Source organism: Ranitomeya imitator, chromosome 1 (genome assembly GCF_032444005.1).
Source record: "Ranitomeya imitator isolate aRanImi1 chromosome 1, aRanImi1.pri, whole genome shotgun sequence".
NCBI lineage: Eukaryota > Metazoa > Chordata > Amphibia > Anura > Dendrobatidae > Ranitomeya > Ranitomeya imitator.
This window is the reverse complement of record NC_091282.1, coordinates 523395460-523417317: the sequence shown is the minus strand read 5'-3', so window position 1 is coordinate 523417317 and position 21858 is coordinate 523395460. Positions and strand designations below refer to the sequence as shown.

Below are 21858 nucleotides of genomic sequence, written 5' to 3'. Positions count from 1 at the left end.
AACTTTCCATTAATATGCTTGGTTACAGCACTCTGTGAACAGCCAGCTTTTTTAGCAATGATCATTTGTAGTTAACCCTCCTCCAATGACTGCCTTCTGGACATCTGTCAAGTCATCAGTCTCCCCCATGATTGTGGAGCCTACTGAAACAGACTAAAGGTACCTTCACACATAACGATATTGTTAACGATATCGTTGCTATTTGTGACGTAGCAACGATATCGTTAATGAAATCGTTCTGTGTGACAGCGACCAACGATCAGGCCCCTGCTGGGAGATCGTTGGTCGCTGAATAAAGTCCAGAACTTTATTTCGTCGCTGGACTCCCTGGAGACATCGCTGGATCGGCGTGTGTGACACCGATCCAGCGATGTCTTCACTGGTAACCAGGGTAAACATCGGGTTACTAAGCGCAGGGCCGCGCTTAGTAACCCGATGTTTACCCTGGTTACCATGCTAAAAGTAAAAAACAACAAACACTACATACTTACCTACCGCTGTCTGTCCTCCAGCGCTGTGCTCTGCACTCCTCCTGCACTGTCTGTGAGCCGGAAAGCAGAGCGGTGACGTCACCGCTCTGCTTTCCGGCTCCCAGACAGCACAAGAGGAGAGCAGAGAAGCAGAGCGCAGCGCTGGAGGACAGACAGCGGTAGGTAAGTATGTAGTGTTTGTTTTTTTTTACTTTTAGCATGGTAACCAGGGTAAACATCGGGTTACTAAGCGCAGCCCTGCGCTTAGTTACCCGATGTTTACCCTGGTTACCGGCATCGTTGGTCGCTGGAGAGCGGTCTGTGTGACAGCTCTCCAGCGACCAAACAGCGACGCTGCAGCGATCCGGATCGTTGTCGGTATCGCTGCAGCGTCGCTAAATGTGAAGGGGCCTTAAGGCTGGTTTCACATTTGCGGGCGAGGGCTTTGCAGAAGGCTACGTAGTTCCTCCGTGAAGCCCCGCCCACTGCCGCACCTATTCCTTCAGCTCGGCATGCGTCCTGCATACCCTATCATTAATATTGGGTACTCAGGCCATGTGGATGCCTCCGCATGTGTCGTTTTTACGCTGCACTGACCTGCGTCGAACGCAACATGTTACATTTTGTTGCGGTCTACGCAACGTCAACATGACGCATGCGGAGGCATCCGCATACATTCGCATGGCCTGCATACCCAATGTTAAAGAGAGGGTACGCAGGATGCATGCCGTCGTGGGCGTAGCTGAAGGAAGAGGTGCGGCAGTGGACGGAGCTTCACAGAGGAACAACACAGGACTCTGCAAAGCCCTCATCCGCAAATGTGAAACCATCCTTAGTGACCTTTTTAAACACTTAGGAAGCCTTTGCAGGTGTTTTTTGTCTAATTAATCTAATTTTACTGAGATAATGACTTTTGGGTTTTCATTGGCTGGAAGCCATAATCATCAACATTAGCAGAAATAACCGCTTGAAATGGATCACTCCATTTGTTATGACTATATTATATGAATTTCACTTTTTATATTGAAGAACTGAAATAAATTAACTTTTTGATGATAATTTTAATTAATTTTAATTTAATTTTGTGAGAAGCACCTATAGATCACATAGGAGACGCTGGGTCTGCAGCATATACATCACATTGTAAACGTTGGATCAGTAGCATATGCATCACATAGGAGACACTGCAGCATATCACAGGAGATGTTTTGGCTGGAGCATGCACATCACAGGAGACACTGGAGCTGGAGCACATACTTCAAAGGAAACATTTGGAGCACAAATCACAGGAGACATTGGGAGGCTGGAGCATATAACTCTGCGCACAAAGGACATTCTGCTGCTGGCCCTGGCCAGCGTTAGCATGTAGTGCATACCAATTTTTCAATTCTGACCAGTGTCACTTTCTGAGATACTAACTCTGGAACACTTCAACAGATCCCACCAATTCTGACATTTTCTCGTGGCTTATTTCATGATAGTGGTAAAGTTTGTTCGATATTTTATTTTTTTGGCTGGAATCGAAAGCGGACGCCATGATGTGCCTAAACAGTTGAAACTCCCCCCATAAGGGACCCAATTTTGAAAACTAGAGCCTTCAAGGAATTTAGTTGTGTGGTGAGCACCTTGAACCCCCATGTGCTTCACAGAAATGGATAAAGTTGAGCCGTGAAAGTAAAAAAAAAAAATTAAATTTAAAAAAAAAAAAAAAAGTTTGTTAGCCCAAATTTTTTAATTTTCGCAAGGGTAACAAGAAAATGGACCCCAGAAATTGTGTATGAATTTATAATGTGGTCGTATGTGTAACTTGTGGGAGTATATCAATTATAAGGCTGTGTGCACACGTTGCAGATTTGACTGTGGAATTTTCTGTGCAGATTCTGCATTTCTTGGCAGAAACCGCAGGTCAGAATCTGCGCCTTTTTTGGTATGTGCACACGTTGCATATTTTTGTGCGGATTTCTTTTTTTACCCCTGCAGATTTCTATTATTATGGGTGCAGAAACGCAGCAGATCTGCACAAAGAATTGACATGGTCCTTTTTTGAATATGCTGCGTTTTCTGTCCAGATTTTTCCACACCTTTAGCACAGCATTTTTTTTTGCCATTGATTTACATTGTACTGTAAATCACTTGCGGATCTGCAGCGTTTCTGCGCAGAAAAAACGCTGCAGATCTGCAGGAAATCTGCAACGTGTGCACATACCCTTAATGAAAAGGCCAGATTTTTTTGGGTGCTGGTTTCACAATGGTAAATTGAGTCTTTTCATATTCCCTTCTTGGAGCATACTCTGCACCTTGTTTGTGATCTTCCCTTCTTCGCTGTTTGGGGAATCTCTCCTGGAAAATGTTGACCTGGGACGATATGGGCACCATTAGTTGCAGAAGTACTGGGACCCTCACCCTCCTGAGTGCCTTGATGACTACTTCCTGAAAATGAAGGAAGGTGCACAAAAGCATTGTATACTGCCATTTTTATTCTACCAAACTTTAGTTTTCGCATGGCACTATTTAGTTTGAAGACCTGATCTAAGAGATCTACAACACCCATGTACTTAATATAATCCAGGATGCAATCTGGCTTTGGGACTTGTGTTATGGTACCTCTGACATTGACAAGGCAGCTGTTATCACAATGTATGGTGATCAAGATGAGAACAACCCTCTTGCCCTTATACTTGTCCTCTGCATTGGGCTCTGCTGTCGCCTTTCTCAGCAGTTAGCCAATTATCGGCTTAGGGAGGGTTCTCTGATTTTTATTTTTTTTACACGTTGTCACATGCAACTGTACCTCTAACAGAGAGGGTCTTGAAGAGAAGGATACTGGTGTAAACGTTATCTAGGGAGAGGTGATAACCCTCATTCATCAGTGGGTGCAGCAAGTCCCACACAATTTTCCCACCCAGGACAGGGAGGCATTGAGAAGGGTCAATCTGGATGATCTTCCTTTCGTAGACGCTAAAGCTGTGGGGTGTACCTTTAGGTACTTTCGCACATCTTGTACAGTTGAATTCCCAATTTTAGCCTCCCTTTGAAATGAACCAGAGATTGATGTCCCTGATATAGAGATGTACCCTTGGGGGGTGTCCACCTCAACAAATTTTCTGCTGAAGTGGTCAACTACTGGCCAAATTTTGTATAGACACTCAAAGTTAGGATCGTCACTATAATGCAAAAACTTTTGGATCGCTTCAAATCATGTCCTTGTTGTGGCCATACGGAATACCGGTGTACTGTAGAGAATATCAGTACTCCAGTATGCCTAAGCTTTGTATTTCTGACTATGCCCATATGCAGTACCATGCCCCAAAATGTCATAATTTCTGCTGCATTTACAGGGGTTATATGATGACGTAGGATTTTGGGTGAAAAATTGATGGGCATCCAAATTTGTCTGGGTCACCAAAAATATTTATTATTTCCTCGCTGAAAAAGAATTTGAAAAAGTTAATTTCAGTGAGGCCAGTGGTGTCCAACTGGATTCCTGAGCTGCCCATGAAATCTGGAATAACGGGCTGATAATTTTCAGGGGTTGGAGTCCATATGAGATCAATTGCTGCAGGAGTTGCCTTGGTCCTAGGGCGCCTTGCTGGGGGTCCTTCCTCACCAGAGGAGGAGGAATAGAGGAATGTGGGATCTTCCTCACTGGCCAAATCCGTGTCAGAGGCAAAGAAATCATATGCCTCCTGTGGTAAATAGCGTCTTCTTAAGGAATCTGCCATTTTTATTTTATTCTTCAAAACACAGGGGTTGTGTGTGTAAGTAGTGCTTTTATATATGTATTGGTGTTAAAAGGTACTATTTATTATAAAAAGTAGAGAAAAAAAGAAAAAATTTAGAAGAAACACTTAAAAGAAAAAAAAGTAGATAAAAAAGCTTGCATAAAGAAAATTACAGTGACGCTTACTACACTGATGCCCTACCTATAAGCTTACTCTGCACTGTTTATTTATTTATTTTTGCAAACAAAAAACTGACATCAGTAACACTGCGCTCCCTTCATGCACTAGCTACCCAGAAATAAAAATGATTGTTTTTTCTTGTAAAAGAAATACGCTCTCTGCCTACCTATAAAGCTTCTCTGTACTATTTTTAATTTTTGTGAAAGAAAATCAGACTAATACTGCAAATCGCCCACTATAAAGCTACACTGAACTAACTAACTATTATTTTTTTTGTAAAAGAAAATCAGACATCACTAACACTGCGATGTCCGCTACTCTTAACTAGCTAAAAAAACAAACAAAATCAGTTGGCGCTGACTCTTATCAGCAGCCATACCGATCAGAACGACGTGACAACGGGAAGAGCACGAATGCTCAGTGCAGGACGCCGTGCAAAAAATTGCACCAAAATTGGGAGTGGGGGGATGGTGGGGAGACTGTAACAGGGATTGGGGAACTGTTGCTGCTGTGATCACAGATTTCAGGAGGATCGCACTGGCCACCAATGAATTTTCTCTCTACGGTAACCCACCCTGTGTTACCTTAAACTGCTCTGCACGCCAACTCTAAGATAAAGATGGCATGCAGAGTGGTGATCCCTATTTTAGATTAATCCCTTTGATGCTGAACCAGAAATAGTGGTGTTGTATATATACTCCGCTTCTGCAGATCAGTATGTATACTGTTAAAACGCAGCTTCTGGCCCGAGCACTGCAGTCCCCAGGGAATCCGCCGAGGGTCGCTGAAAAGGTCATATAAGGTCAAAAGCTCCCCACCCCTGTCCAACATCCATGGTGATAGATGCAGTGGGAGAAGTGTGGCACCGCCCACAATCTATCACCACTGCTGATGATGCGGAGGGGGGGAGAGAGACATTGTCAGGGAACAGAGATAAGAGGAGTGAGTGATGGCAGGGTTGCCCCACAGCTTCTAGCACTGCCCTCAAATGAATCCTCATCAGGGGGTGGTGATAGAAGCTATGTGTCTGACTCCAACGTCGCTCCCTGATGGTGTTACACACTTATTCTATCTCCACCCCTGATGACATCTTCTTTCATAGAAAATGCGGCAGACATAGAAGCAGAGTGCCTGCACTGCGCTCACCTTTCTCACAGATTCTATCACCATGACCATGAAACCAGGACATCTTCCGATCAAAGAAACTGTCAAAACTGCAGCTCCGCCCCCCGATGACCTCCTGTTCCAAGAGGGGTGACAGACGCAGGGAAGTGAGTGCAGCCCCAGCTTCCTGTGATGTTCTGGTTGAGACTCCTCTCAAATGAAAAGTCACAGGAAGTGCAGTAAGAAAAAAAAAACACATTTTTAGATTAGATAGATAGGGAGAAGGGTAGCAACTGTAGAGTATTTTATAATCAAGCTATTTAGAAAGGACATTTTAGGTAACTGACCACCCCATTATTACGTTAATACAGCCATTTAATGGCTGTATAATTCTGATGTTGAGCTAGAGCTGGCCTCATAAAATACTCTTTTGATTATCATGACTGTAATATTTTTTTAAAGTTTTCACCCATAAGGACATTAGTCTCATGATGTCTTAGAGATCTAGTTTATAATGTATGCCTTTTATGTTGTAAAATATGACGATGGGATCTACGCTAATATATACATTTTCACTTGAATCCTGATTATTCTCCTTTGACCTGTAAGGTATGCATAAGGATGTGTGAACCATGCAAGGGTGCAGCTGGTCAGAAAACAATTGCTGTTCTTTTACCGTGCCTTCTGGACAAGGGTATTATGAGCACAGTGACTGAAGTCCGGGCTCTTAGGTAAGTGGACCAGAGTTTGTATGTTAATTGTATTAATGCTAACCTTCACTTGCTTGCTTAAAGAGAAAGAGAAATCCAAAATAACTTAAGCATGTCAACCTGACAGAGTATTGTATTCTGCCTGTAGAGGGAACTCACTAGTTATTCCTGTGATTACAGCAGCCTCTTCACTTTTTTTAAACAAGCAGTCAATACCTAAAGTAACTATAAGCTTTGTGAAAAGCTATACTACAGTATGTAACTCCTTAAGAGGATGGCGCTGTTACACTCTGATAACCGAGCACCAGATGTGGTATCATTCACTGGTTGTTTTCACTTTGTTTCCTGTAGCCTAATTAGCCTTTATATTAATTAAATATCTCTCACTCTTCTTCCTAGTATCAACACATTGGTTAAAATCAGTAAAAGTGCTGGAGAATTATTGAAACCTCATACCCCAAAACTCATCCCAGCTTTGCTGGAATCTTTGAGTGTTTTAGAACCTCAGGTACTGAATTATCTAAGTCTACGAGCTACAGATCAGGAAAAGGTAAGCATTAATAACCTCTTCTAATTTCCTGTATATCTTACTGATTAAGCAGAATTAAATGTTAGCGCTTCAAAAAGCCTTTGATCTGCCCTTATAGTTATAAAAAAGCATTATAACGACACTTTACTGTGTAAGGCTACGTTCACATTTGCGTTGTGCAGGGCTGCGTTGGCAACGCAAACCACGCATGCAAAACGCATAGTTTTGCGACGCATGCATCCTTTTTTTGCCGGATTTTGGACGCAAAAAAAATGCATTTTGCTGCATCCTTTGCGCCCTAACGCTTGCGGCAAAAAAGACGCATGCATCGCAAAACGCATGCAAACGCATGTCTATGCGCCCCCATGTTAAATATAGGGGCGCATGGCGCATGCGTCGCCGCGGCTGCACCCGACGCAGCCCGGCAGAACATAAATGTGAACGTAGCCTAAATTGTACTTTCAACAAACTTTGCATAAATTAGTAGTACAGATGAATATAATAAACTTTGTAGTGTATCCTATCAGCTTCCCCCTTCTCCTTCCCCTTGCCTCCTTAATTTATCATCCACTTGGGCCTCGTTCACACGTCCTGATACAGGAAGAACCAGTATTGGTGAGATCCGTGGGCCATCCGTATGTACGTTTGTGACAGCCGTATGCCTCATCCGTATGCCGTTCGTGAGACCCATACCGGAGCCTGGGAGCAAGTGGTACAGTTTGCGGCTGAGGGCAGCTCTCATCATTGTCTCCTGCTTGCGCTGAGATCAGGGCAACCAGGAGACAATGATGGGAGTTGTATTCAGCAGCAGCTGTATACCTCCTGTGTAACATAAATAATAAAAAAAAATTTAAAAACGGCTTTGGAGCAATTTTCATAACCAGCAGAGGGAAAGCCCACAGCTGGGGACTGATGTTAATAATCTGGGATAAATGACAATACACCATAAGGTTCCCAGGGTATTAATAACGGCTCACAGCTGTTTGCTTAGACTTTCATGGTGAATTTATTGGGGACCCCAGAAAAAAAATGGCCTGGGGTCCCCCTATTCAAACCAGCAAAGGCTAAACAGACAGCTGTGGGTTCATAGTAATAGCTTGGGAAGGGTTCATGGATATTGCCCCCCAGGCCACCAACATTAGCCTTCAGCCGCCTCAGAAATGCTGCATCCATAAGAAGAGCCAAATCTGGTGCTTGGCCTCGCAAGTGGGGTAATAGGGTTGGGGTTGATGAACCTTTGTATTGTCAGGTGACATCAACCCCTGGTGTTGGTAATGGAGAGGCTTCTATAAGACGCCCCCATTGCTAACCCCATAGTAAGTTTGGAAATAAACACACAACAAGAATAAAATCCTTTCTTTGAAATAAAAATCACCACCCTGTTTTACACCTATGTAAAAGCAAAGTTATACTCTATTGAAGCCCTTGGCCCATGTAAAAGACAGAAAATGATAAAAAACCATAATACTCACCTTACGCCTAATCCATTGAAGCCCTTGTCCGCCGTAAATATAAAAAAAAAAAAAAAAACAGCAAATAATAACCATATCCCTGACCTGTCCGACATGAAGAGAAGTGGTGGCATGATGCGAACGTCCAGGCTGATGGCACACAGCATCTCATTGTCTCATGGTTTTCAGCCTGAGTAGTTGCATCATGCCACCGTTCAGGCTGTAAGCCAGATATTGTTGAGAAGGATTGCGGCGTGAGACAGCATGGCTTATGTTCACGCAATCAGGAGACATTGATGAAAGCTGCCTTCAGCCGCCGGCACCTGGGAATAGCGGAAACTCATCAGTGTGTGCAGCACGCATTTTGTCCGTGCTGCACAAAAAAAACGGGTGCGGATTTTTCACACGAACACACTGTCTGTGTGAAAAACCTAACGTGCGCACCACCATTGAATACAACGGGTGTGTGTGTCTGTATTTACGGTACTTAAAAACGGACTGCATACAAACATAGAAAACGGATGTGTGAAGAAGGCCTTGCTCAGGCGAGACAGGCTGCCAGCATAGTGAGGTGTCACATTTACAGCCCTTGTATAGCAGCTAGGATTCTCCCACCAGCTCAGTCCATTACAAATTTATAGATTGAGCCTACAAGGGAAAACTGGTGAAAATGCAGGATATGCTAGTGTTACTCCCCATAGTATACAGTTTATTCTAAAAAGTTACTTGAAAATATGTTTATACTTTAAACTATTAGAGCAGTGATGGGGAAATTCAAATGAATAAGCTCTCAAAGTATTTCCTTTTTTATTTTATTTTTTTCCTAATTAAAACAGGCTGCAATGGACAGTGCAAGACTAAACGCTGCTAAATCCTCCCCAATGATGGAAACCGTAAATATGGTAAGTAAATGTTCGTCTGATTACGGACATTGTGTTTAATGTCTTTTTGTAAGTTTTGCTTTCATATAGCATAGTATTTCTCTTCCTCTACTGAAACTGGGTGAATAAAGAACTGCCATTTCTCACAAAATGCTTCCTCCTTACAGTGTATTCAGCATCTGGATGTCAGTGTCCTGGCTGAACTAGTTCCAAGATTGTGTGAATTGATCAAAAGTGGGCTGGGGCTGGGTACTAAGGTAAGAGCAAAACATACACCTACATTATGCAGTATTTATACCTGACAGCTGTCAGCGGTGACTTACCCGAATAGGAATGGTCAGTTGCGATCAATTGGCCAACTGCTGTAGGAAGGGAGATAGATGGACAGTGCAAACTGAGTGCGATAGATTTATCATAGTATTTCATGTCGTTTGCTAAATCCTGGTGCATAGTTAGTCTGTCTAGTCTTAGTTTACATAACCTGGTTAAGTATGTGTTCCACAATTTTGGCTTAGTGTTTGGTGGAATGTCACATGTCAGGCCACACATCTTGTCTGACAAGGCACAAAAAGTATCTGAAATACATAGGCCTCCATTCATTAAGGCGAACAATTTTCTTGCCAGTGTGAGGTGCCTGCTGGAGTCTGAGGCTCCTGATTTCTGAAGAGGTGCTCTGTGCCATAAATCTTACTCCAGTCAGAGAATGGAGTAAAAATTTTGGTGACGTAGTTCATCATTAATTAGACGATCTGTGTCATCGTGCCACTGTCCTGGCTCAGCACCTCAAAGCTGAGCAAAATTGGTGTGAAAACACAAAAAGTCACAACATTTTTGCGCAACTCAGCGTTGCACAAAGATTTTTGTGACTTTTCAAAGTGATTTACTTTGATCAATCAGGGCATAATGAATAAGGCACAATTAGCTTGAAAAATCTCTTCCATTATTTTTTAAGTGGACTACCTCCAAAGTTTTTTGTTTGTTTGTTTTTTTTGCCAACTATTAGTCAGTAATGGTATCTGTGCGGCAGTCAAATAATTCTGCATACTTCTTATAATTGTCTGAAAATTTCGATTATACAAGTCATCTGTTTAACTCCTATATCACTGAGCCCGCAACTTTTTCGGCACATAACAGCTGATTTGATCAGCTTTTTTATATGCCTCTAACAGCTTTGGGTGGAATTGCAATCCACCCGCTGCTGTTAAAGGGAACCTGTCACCCCCCTCAGGCGTTTGTAACTAAAAGATCCACCTTGTGCAGCACATTCTGACAAGGTGGCTCTTTTAGTTATGCTCCCTGCACACGCTGAAATAATCACTTATAAAATGTGCCCCCTCAAACCCTGAAATCGTCCCGGGGGCGGGACTTTCCTTCCTAATCAGACGCGGCACAGCCGTCACTCTGGGCCTGTGCACGCCGGGCGCCGCCTCCTCTTGCTGCATTAGCATCCCCGGCGCCTGCGCTGTAAGTACGAAGGGCAGCGCAACTGCGCATGCCCGGAAAAAAACTTACAGCGCAGGCGCCGGGGACAATAATGAAGGAAGAGGAGGCGGCGCGCACAGGCCCAGAGTGACGGCTGTGCTGCGTCTGATTAGGAAAGTCCCGCCCCTGGGACGATTTCACGGTATAAGTGTTTATTTCAGCGTGTGCAGGAGTTTGTAACTAAAAAGCCACCTTGTCAGAATGCAGCATTTGTGCTGCACAAGTTGGCTCTTTTAGTTACAAATGAGGGGGGTGACAGGTTCCCTTTAACTTGTTAAATGCCGCTGTCAATCTCTGACAGCAGCATTTAACATGATTGCGTTGGAAGCACGTCACTAACTCTGCCCATTGGCGCCCCTGTCACATGATCGTTGGGACCCCGATGGTCTGGCATGACAGACCGGGGGTCTGCAGGAAACCCCATTGGTTGTCATTGCCGACCTGCTATGAGCGCCACCTCTTGGCCGGCTTTCATGGCAGATGAGCATTAGTGCTAAACATCGCAGGGCTGCAGCACTGCTACATGTAGCACAAGTAATCACAAGATCGCAACGTCAAGTTTCCAAAGAAGACTATGGAAGAAAAGTAATTCAAAAGTGTAAAAAAAATAAAATAACATTTTCCAGTCACCCCTCTTTTGCACCATTTAAAATAATAATAAAAAATCAAACATACACATATTTGGTATCGCCGATTTCAGAGACACCCAATCTATCAAAATATAAAAAGAATTAATCCGATCGGTAAACGGCATAACGAGAAAAAAAAATTAAAAATGCCAGAACTACGTCAGCTCGGTGCCAAAAATAAGCCATCAACAGCTCCAGATCCTGGAAAATAGAGACGCTGCAGGTTTCGGAAAATGACACTATATATATATATTTTTTTTTTACCATGTTCACTAAATGCTAAAACTGACCTGCCCTTATGATTCTTTCTCTCTCTCTAGATATAGATAGATATAGATATATATAGATATACATATATGTTTATTTATTTTTTTAACAAACTTTATTTTTTTTTCCACCACTTAAATAAAACAGAACCTATACATGTTTGGTATCCGTGAACTTGTAGTGACCTGGAGAATCATAATGGCAGGTCAGTTTTAGCATTTAGTGAACATGGTAAAAAAAAAAGAACCCAAAAAACAATTGTGGAATTGCAATTTCACCTCACTTGTAATTTTTTTCCCATTTTCCAGTACACTATATGGTAAAAGCAGTGCTGTCATTCAAAAGTACAACTCGTCCCGCAAAAATCAAGCCCTCACATGGCCATATTGACGGAAAAACAAAAAAGTTATGGTTCTGGGAAGAAGGGGAGCGAAAAATGAATAAGCAAAAAAAATGCCCCTGGGGCGAAGATTTTTTTTTCTATCTACTGTGTATAGAGAGCTTTAGCCCAGGATCAGTCTTGTATGCTTATAAACAATGCTCTTTATGTTTAAGGGAGGATGTGCCAGTGTTGTTGTATCTTTAACGACACAGTGTCCCCAGGATCTGATGCCGTATTCCGGTAAGTTACCTTCTCAGAAAAAGTGTTTTCAGATAAAGAAACGTAAGGCTGAATGGAAAGTATCAACTGAGCCATAAAGTATTGCCTGTTATGTTTCAAAATAATGCATAGAACATGGTGACCGGTAAATACAGAGCAAAAAGCTGCTTGAGTACTGATGTCCTGCATTATTATTGCATTATTACCTTTATATACATTCTATACTTTATAAGTATTTATAATGCATCTTGTTGATCACAGCGATTCTGTTTAACAATGTTATATGGTGCCTTCATTGAAGGTGACTCAAATACCCCATTTCTTACCATAATAAATTACCAAGAAAATAGAAAATAATTCCTGGATAAGCTTTTCTAAACTATTCTTTAACAGGTAAACTTATGAGTGCTTTATTAAATGGACTATGTGATCGAAACAGTGTAATACAGAAGTCGTATGCCTTTGCGCTGGGACATTTAGTCCGGGTAAGTTTCACTGACCCATTAGTTGGATTGCATTCTTAAGGGAGCACTCCTCCTCCTCCCATCAAAGTTTTTATCCTCTTAATATATTGCAATTCTCATATTATATAGCACTGTGTACTTACAGTTGCTCATTTTGCCTTCCTACTCAGCTAATTCTTCTAATTTCCATTAGGTCCATGACATCACATGATTAAAAACTGATTAGCTGAATCCTTCTAAGCTGTATGTGGAAACAGGAGGTCAATTTTCTCTGCAAAAGTCCCTGGTAGGCAGGAGGGAGCAGCTGGGTCAGGAGGTAAAGAGGCGGATGATAAATGCAGGGACAAGAGACTTTGTTTCTACATAGAGTAGATAAGAGAAGCATTAACTGAGTAAAAAGGCAAAATGAGCAATTGTAAGTACACAATGCTATATAATATGATGATTGCAATATATTAAGAGATGATAAACTTTGATGGGAGGAGGAGGAGTGCTGCTTTAATTTGAATTGCCTTTGTATATTGACTGCATTCCTTTTATATGGATTTCTTTACAGACAGCCCGGGATACTAGCACTGAGAAACTTCTCCAGAAGTTGAGTAGCTGGTACATGGAAAAGGAAGGTAAGCGACATTGTCACATTTCAACAGCTTTGTCGTTGTCAATGTTAGCAGTGTAGTATCATGGATGTGGGTATAAACAACCCTTTTTTATTATTTAACTTTTTAAGCAGACCATTTGTATTAATAACATACGCTTTACAAACCCACCCAACCCAATAAACAACGTAATGGTCAAAGTGCAGAGCAATGGTTGTATTAGTGAGGCTTAGTAAACTGAAGTCCGTTTTTGTAGCTGACGTAGTGTTGATATCCTGATATATATTGTAGTAAGGCAAGCTTTTGTACATTGAAGAGAACAATATCTTGTCATGGGAACTGATTTCTATTTGTTGCAATATTTCACCCGCTCGTCTGTATCACCTTTATAGAGCCAGCATACAGAGCAGGGTGCACGTTAACAGTCCATGCTATCAGCCGCTACAGTCCCGATGTGCTAAAGAACCACTCAGGGATGGTGTTGCCTTTGGCCTTCCTTGCAATGCATGAGATTTCAGATGATGAGAAAGGAGAAAAGGAAGACTCCAACCTTTGGAGAGAAGTGTGGCTGGAAAATGTGCCCGGTATGTACGGAGTTGGGAACCAATTAACAGATTTTGATATACAAAACAAGTTCGTATGTTATCCCGATTTTTCAGATCTACCAAATGTTTAGTCATGTCATCACTTGGTAGTTTGTGGAAGGTATAAGATTGCACTGTTTTTTTTTTTCATTTGTTACGGTATAACTAACAAACTGATGATTGATCTCTAATATATACAGGAAGTATCAGTGGCGGCATTCGATTGTATATGAAAGAGTTAATAGACATTTCGCAGAAAGCTCTGCAGTCTCCATCTTGGAAGATGAAAGCACAGGGTGCTGCAGCCATGGCTTCAATTGCAAAGCAACAAACTGGATCTCTGGTTCCTCCACACTTGGGAATGGTGATTGGCACGCTCTTGCAGGGTTTACCAGGAAGAACATGGACTGGGAAGGTATGGACTGCACTATTTTCTAAGTCAATACAAGTAGTGGCCCAGTCACATTAAAGGGGTGGTCTGGCATAAAGTATTGATTAGTTGTCATCAGTATCAGATTGCTGGGGGTCTGACACTCAGCTACTACCAATCAGATGTTAACAGCTCCACTTGCGGTTGAGCTCCTCTCAGTGTGTAGCGCCAAGAACTGCAGTTGCTCTGTTCACTTCTGTTCAGTATTTACCATATATACTCGTGTATAAGCCGAGTTTTTCAGCATATTTTTTTGTGCTGAAAATGCCCCCTCGGCTTATACACGTGTCATCGTTCCAGGTTATGGTGGGGAAGGGCAGAGCAGCGGGTCACAGTAGGCAGGAGCCGACGACTGCTGCTAAAGCCTGTGCCCGCTGCTAAAGATAAATGAATATTCACTGTACTGGCAATGAATATTAATTTCTCTTATAGCGCGTGCACAGTTGCAGCCACCAGCTTCCAGCATCTGCCGGGCTCTCACAGTTGCCCGCTCTTTAAGGTAATGAATATTCACCTCTCTCCACTCCTTTAGGCTGGAGAGAGGTGAATATTCATTACCTTAATGAGCAGGGACACGTGAACGCCGGGCCACAGGAGCTGCTGGAAGCCAGAACGAGATGCTGCGAGGGCGCGCAGGGAAGGTAAGTAGGATGTTTTTGTGTTTTTTTTGTTTTGTTTTTTTTTAATGCTTTTCTCATGGGGGCTATACATACAAGGATGGGAATACGGAGCCATGCATACAAACATGGGGATAAGGAGCCATGCAGACAAAGATGGGGATAAGGAGTCATGCATACAAGGATGGGAATAAGGAGCCATGCAGGCAAGGATGGGAATAAGGAGCCATGCAGACAAGGATCGGAATAAAGAGCCATGCAGACAAGGATGGGGATAAGGAGCCATGCAGACAAGGATGGGAATAAGGAGCCATGCATACAAAGATGGGGATAAGGAGCCATGCAGACAAGGATGCGAATAAGGAGCCATGCAGACAAAGATGGGAATAAGGAGCCATGCAGAAAAGGATGGGAATAAGGAGCCATGCAGACAAGGTTGGGAATAAGGAGCTATGCAGACAAGGTTGGGAATAAGGAGCCATGCAGACAAGGATGGGAATAAGGAGCCATGCATACAAAGATGGGTATAAGGAGCCATGCAGACAAGGATGGGAATAAGGAGCCATGCAGACAAGGTTGGGAATAAGGAACCGTGCAGACAAAGATGGGGATAAGGAGCCGTGCAGACAAGGATGGGAATAAGGAGCCGTGCAGACAAGGATGGGAATAAAGAGCCATGCAGACAAGGATGGGAATAAGGAGTCATGCAGACAAGGATGGAAATAAGGAGCCATGCATACAAGGATGGGAATAAGGAGCCATGCAGACAAGGATGGGAATAAGGAGCCGTGCATACAAGGATGGGAATAAGGAGCCATGCAGACAAGGTTGGGAATAAGGAGCCGTGCAGACAAGGATGGGAATAAAGAGCCATGCAGACAAGGATGGGAATAAGGAGTCATGCAGACAATAAAGGGAATAAGGAGCCATGGAGACAAGGATGGGAATAAGGAGCCATGGAGACAAGGATGGGAATAAGGAGCCATGCAGACAAGGATGGGGATAAGGAGCCGTGCTTACAAGGATGGGGATAAGGAGCCGTGCAGACAAGGATGGGAATAAGGAGCCGTGCAGACAAGGATGGGAATAAAGAGCCATGGAGACAAGGATGGGAATAAGGAGCCATGGAGACAAGGATGGGAATAAGGAGCCATGCAGACAAGGATGGGGATAAGGAGCCATGGAGACAAGGATGGGAATAAGGAGCCATGCAGACAAGGATGGGGATAAGGAGCCATGCAGACAAGGATGGGAATAAGGAGCCATGCATACAAAGATGGGGATAAGGAGCCATGCAGACAAGGATGGGGATAAGGAGCCATGCAGACAAGGATGGGAATAAGGAGCCGTGCATACAAGGATGGGAATAAGGAGCCATGCATACAAGGATGGGAATAAGGAGCCATGCATACAAGGATGGGAATAAGGAGCCGTGCATACAAGGATGGGAATAAGGAGCCATGCATACAAGGATGGGGATAAGGAGCCATGCAGACAAGGATGGGAATAAGGAGCCATGCATACAAGGATGGGAATAAGGAGCCATGCATACAAGGATGGGAATAAGGAGCCGTGCATACAAGGATGGGAATAAGGAGCCATGCATACAAGGATGGGGATAAGGAGCCATGCAGACAAGGATGGGAATAAGGAGCCATGCCTACAAGGATGGGGAGAAGGAGCGATGCAAACAAGGATGTGGATAAGGAACCATGCAGACAAGGATGGGAATAATGAGCCATGCAGACAAGGATGGGAATAAGGAGCCATGCAGACAAGGATGGGAATAAGGAGCCATGCATACAAGGATGGGGAGAAGGAGCGATGCAAACAAGGATGTGGATAAGGAACCATGCAGACAAGGATGGGAATAATGAGCCATGCAGACAAGGATGGGAATAAGGAGCCATGCAGACAAGGATGGGAATAAGGAGCCATGCCTACAAGGATGGGGAGAAGGAGCGATGCAAACAAGGATGTGGATAAGGAACCATGCAGACAAGGATGGGAATAATGAGCCATGCAGACAAGGATGGGGATAAGGAGCCATGCAGACAAGTATGGGAATAAGGAGCCATGCAGACAAGGATGGGAATAAGGAGCCATGGAGACAAGGATGGGAATAAGGAGCCATGGAGACAAGGATGGGAATAAGGAGCCATGGAGACAAGGATGGGGATAAGGAGCCATGCAGACAAGGATGGGAATAAGGAGCCATGCATACAAGGATGGGAATAAGGAGACATGCATACAAGGATGGGGATAAGGAGCCATGCATACAAGGATGGGAATAAGGAGACATGCATACAAGGATGGGAATAAGGAGCCATGCAGACAAGGATGGGAATAAGGAGCCATGCAGACAAGGATGCAAATAAGGAGCCATGCATACAAGGATGGGGAGAAGGAGCGATGCAAACAAGGATGGGGATAAGGAACCATGCAGACAAGGATGGGAATAAGGAGCCATGCAGACAAGGATGGGAATAAGGAGCCATGCAGACATGGATGGGAATAAGGAGCCATGCAGACAAGGATGGGAATAAGGAGCCATGCAGACATGGATGGGAATAAGGAGCCATGGAGACAAGGATGGGAATAAGGAGCCATGCAGACAAGGATGGGAATAAGGAGCCATGGAGACAAGGATGGGAATAAGGAGCCATGGAGACAAGGATGGGAATAAGGAGCCATGGAGACAAGGATGGGAATAAGGAGCCATGGAGACAAGGATGGGGATAAGGAGCCATGCAGACAACGATGGGAATAAGGAGCCATGCATACAAGGATGGGGATAAGGAGCCATGTATACAAGGATGGGAATAAGGAGCCATGCAGACAAGGATGGGGATAAGGAGCCATGCAGACAAGAATGGGAATAAGGAGCCATGCAGACAAGGATGGGGATAAGGAGCCATGCAGACAAGAATGGGAATAAGGAGCCATGCACAAGGATGGGGATAAGGAGCCATGCAGACAAGGATGGGAATAAGGAGCCATGCAGACAAGGATGGGAATAAGGAGCCATGCATACAAGGATGGGGATAAGGAGCCATGCAGACAAGGATGGGGATAAGGAGCAATGCAGACAAGGATGGGAATATGGAGCCATGCATACAAGGACAGGGATTAAGGGACAATGCAGACAAGGATGGGAATAAGGAGCCATGCATACAAGGACAGGGATTAAGAGACAATGCAGACAAGGATGGGAATAAGGAGCCATGCAGACAAGGATGGGAATAAGGAGCCATGCAGACAAGGATGGGAATAAGGAGCCATGGAGACAAGGATGGGAATAAGGAGCCATGGAGACAAGGATGGGGATAAGGAGCCATGCAGACAAGGATGGGAATAAGGAGCCATGCATACAAGGATGGGAATAAGGAGACATGCATACAAGGATGGGGATAAGGAGCCATGCATACAAGGATGGAATAAGGAGGCTTGCAGACAAGGATGCAAATAAGGAGCCATGCATACAAGGATGGGGAGAAGGAGCGATGCAAACAAGGATGGGGATAAGGAACCATGCAGACAAGGATGGGAATAAGGAGCCATGCAGACAAGGATGGGAATAAGGAGCCATGCAGACATGGATGGGAATAAGGAGCCATGCAGACAAGGATGGGAATAAGGAGCCATGCAGACATGGATGGGAATAAGGAGCCATGGAGACAAGGATGGGAATAAGGAGCCATGCAGACAAGGATGGGAATAAGGAGCCATGGAGACAAGGATGGGAATAAGGAGCCATGCAGACAAGGATGGGAATAAGGAGCCATGCAGACAAGGATGGGAATAAGGAGCCATGCAGACAAGGATGGGAATAAGGAGCCATGCAGACAAGGATGGGAATAAGGAGCCATGCATACAAGGATGGGAATAAGGAGCTATGCAGACAAGGATGGGGATAAGGAGCCATGCAGACAAGGATGGGGATAAGGAGCCATGGAGACAAGGATGGGAATAAGGAGCCATGGAGACAAGGGTGGGAATAAGGAGCCATGTAGACAAGGATGGGGATAAGGAGCCATGCAGACAAGGATGGGAATAAGGAGCTATGCAGACAAGGATGGGGATAAGGAGCCATGCAGACAACGATGGGAATAAGGAGCCATGCATACAAGGATGGGGATAAGGAGCCATGTATACAAGGATGGGAATAAGGAGCCATGCAGACAAGGATGGGGATAAGGAGCCATGCAGACAAGAATGGGAATAAGGAGCCATGCAGACAAGGATGGGGATAAGGAGACATGCAGACAAGAATGGGAATAAGGAGCCATGTATACAAGGATGGGGATAAGGAGCCATGCAGACAAGGATGGGAATAAGGAGCAATGCAGACAAGGATGGGAATATGGAGCCATGCATACAAGGACAGGGATTAAGGGACAATGCAGACAAGGATGGGGATAAGGAGCCATGCAGACAAGGATGGGGATAAGGAGCAATGCAGACAAGGATGGGAATATGGAGCCATGCATACAAGGACAGGGATTAAGGGACAATGCAGACAAGGATGGGGATAAGGAGCCATGCAGACAAGGATGGGGATAAGGAGCAATGCAGACAAGGATGGGAATATGGAGCCATGCATACAAGGACAGGGATTAAGGGACAATGCAGACAAGGATGGGAATAAGGAGCCATGCATACAAGGACAGGGATTAAGAGACAATGCAGACAAGGATGGGAATAAGGAGCCATGCATACAAGGACAGGGATTAAGAGACAATGCAGACAAGGATGGGAATAAGGAGCCATGCAGACAAGGATGGGAATAAGGAGCCATGCAGACAAGGATGGGAATAAGGAGCCATGGAGACAAGGATGGGAATAAGGAGCCATGGAGACAAGGATGGGGATAAGGAGCCATGCAGACAAGGATGGGAATAAGGAGCCATGCATACAAGGATGGGAATAAGGAGACATGCATACAAGGATGGGGATAAGGAGCCATGCATACAAGGATGGAATAAGGAGGCTTGCAGACAAGGATGCAAATAAGGAGCCATGCATACAAGGATGGGGAGAAGGAGCGATGCAAACAAGGATGGGGATAAGGAACCATGCAGACAAGGATGGGAATAAGGAGCCATGCAGACAAGGATGGGAATAAGGAGCCATGCAGACATGGATGGGAATAAGGAGCCATGCAGACAAGGATGGGAATAAGGAGCCATGCAGACATGGATGGGAATAAGGAGCCATGGAGACAAGGATGGGAATAAGGAGCCATGCAGACAAGGATGGGAATAAGGAGCCATGGAGACAAGGATGGGAATAAGGAGCCATGCAGACAAGGATGGGAATAAGGAGCCATGCAGACAAGGATGGGAATAAGGAGCCATGCAGACAAGGATGGGAATAAGGAGCCATGCAGACAAGGATGGGAATAAGGAGCCATGGAGACAAGGATGGGAATAAGGAGCCATGCAGACAAGGATGGGAATAAGGAGCCATGCAGACAAGGATGGGAATAAGGAGCCATGCAGACAAGGATGGGAATAAGGAGCCATGCATACAAGGATGGGAATAAGGAGCTATGCAGACAAGGATGGGGATAAGGAGCCATGCAGACAAGGATGGGGATAAGGAGCCATGGAGACAAGGATGGGAATAAGGAGCCATGGAGACAAGGGTGGGAATAAGGAGCCATGCAGACAAGGATGGGGATAAGGAGCCATGCAGACAAGGATGGGAATAAGGAGCTATGCAGACAAGGATGGGGATAAGGAGCCATGCAGACAACGATGGGAATAAGGAGCCATGCATACAAGGATGGGGATAAGGAGCCATGTATACAAGGATGGGAATAAGGAGCCATGCAGACAAGGATGGGGATAAGGAGCCATGCAGACAAGAATGGGAATAAGGAGCCATGCAGACAAGGATGGGGATAAGGAGCCATGCAGACAAGAATGGGAATAAGGAGCCATGCAGACAAGGATGGGGATAAGGAGACATGCAGACAAGAATGGGAATAAGGAGCCATGTATACAAGGATGGGGATAAGGAGCCATGCAGACAAGGATGGGAATAAGGAGCAATGCAGACAAGGATGGGAATATGGAGCCATGCATACAAGGACAGGGATTAAGGGACAATGCAGACAAGGATGGGGATAAGGAGCCATGCAGACAAGGATGGGGATAAGGAGCAATGCAGACAAGGATGGGAATATGGAGCCATGCATACAAGGACAGGGATTAAGGGACAATGCAGACAAGGATGGGGATAAGGAGCCATGCAGACAAGGATGGGGATAAGGAGCAATGCAGACAAGGATGGGAATATGGAGCCATGCATACAAGGACAGGGATTAAGGGACAATGCAGACAAGGATGGGAATAAGGAGCCATGCATACAAGGACAGGGATTAAGAGACAATGCAGACAAGGATGGGAATAAGGAGCCATGCATACAAAGACAGGGATTAAGAGACAATGCAGACAAGGATGGGAATAAGGAGCCATGCATACAAGGACAGGGATTAAGAGACAATGCAGACAAGGATGGGAATAAGGAGCCATGCATACAAAGACAGGGATTAAGGGACAATGCATACCCGGCTTATACTCGAGTCTATACATTTTCCCAGTTTTTCGTGGCAAAATTAGGTGCTTCGGCTTATACTCTGGTCGACTTATACACGAGTATATACGGTACATCTGGTCACCACTTAAACTTATGGGTGGGAATGCCAGTTGTAAGATGCCCACCGATATGATATTGATGACCTATCCCATGTATAGATGATCAGTATCCAAATAGTGGAGAACCTGTTTAATGCTTCCACAAATCTGCTAAACAAACTCATTTCATACATGTTTTGCAGGAAGAACTTCTCAAAGCTATCGGGACAGTGGTTTCTAGTTGTAGGTGAGTGATACTATTTGTTTCAAAAGGCAGAAATCTATAACCATACATATTATTTTTTTATTTTCTTCCCTATGATCCACATTACAGTTAAACTCATTTGGCATACAGTACTGTTAAGTCATTTGTCAAATGTGTAAAAATGCCACTAAGTACGAATGCTTTCAAAAATAGAAATGTTAGTAAAAAATACAAAGTGAATGGATAAAGACACGGTCAAAATGGCATCAACTCTTTTGGGTACACTTGCAAG

At 44.3% G+C, this 21858-nt stretch overlaps 1 protein-coding gene across 2 annotated transcripts in view; it reads left to right on the top strand.

The window, feature by feature from the left end:
* Positions 1-21858, top strand: part of ECPAS (Ecm29 proteasome adaptor and scaffold) — a 290433-nt gene that overhangs the window by 174545 nt on the left and 94030 nt on the right. For both annotated transcript variants that reach the window (XM_069766926.1, XM_069766915.1), the window contains exons 34-43: positions 6086-6207; positions 6586-6736; positions 9003-9068; positions 9215-9304; positions 11981-12047; positions 12420-12511; positions 13047-13113; positions 13482-13673; positions 13874-14088; positions 21565-21608. In XM_069766926.1, coding sequence (XP_069623027.1) covers positions 6086-6207; positions 6586-6736; positions 9003-9068; positions 9215-9304; positions 11981-12047; positions 12420-12511; positions 13047-13113; positions 13482-13673; positions 13874-14088; positions 21565-21608 — 1106 coding nt within the window. The remainder of the gene's footprint in view (positions 1-6085; positions 6208-6585; positions 6737-9002; positions 9069-9214; positions 9305-11980; positions 12048-12419; positions 12512-13046; positions 13114-13481; positions 13674-13873; positions 14089-21564; positions 21609-21858) is intronic.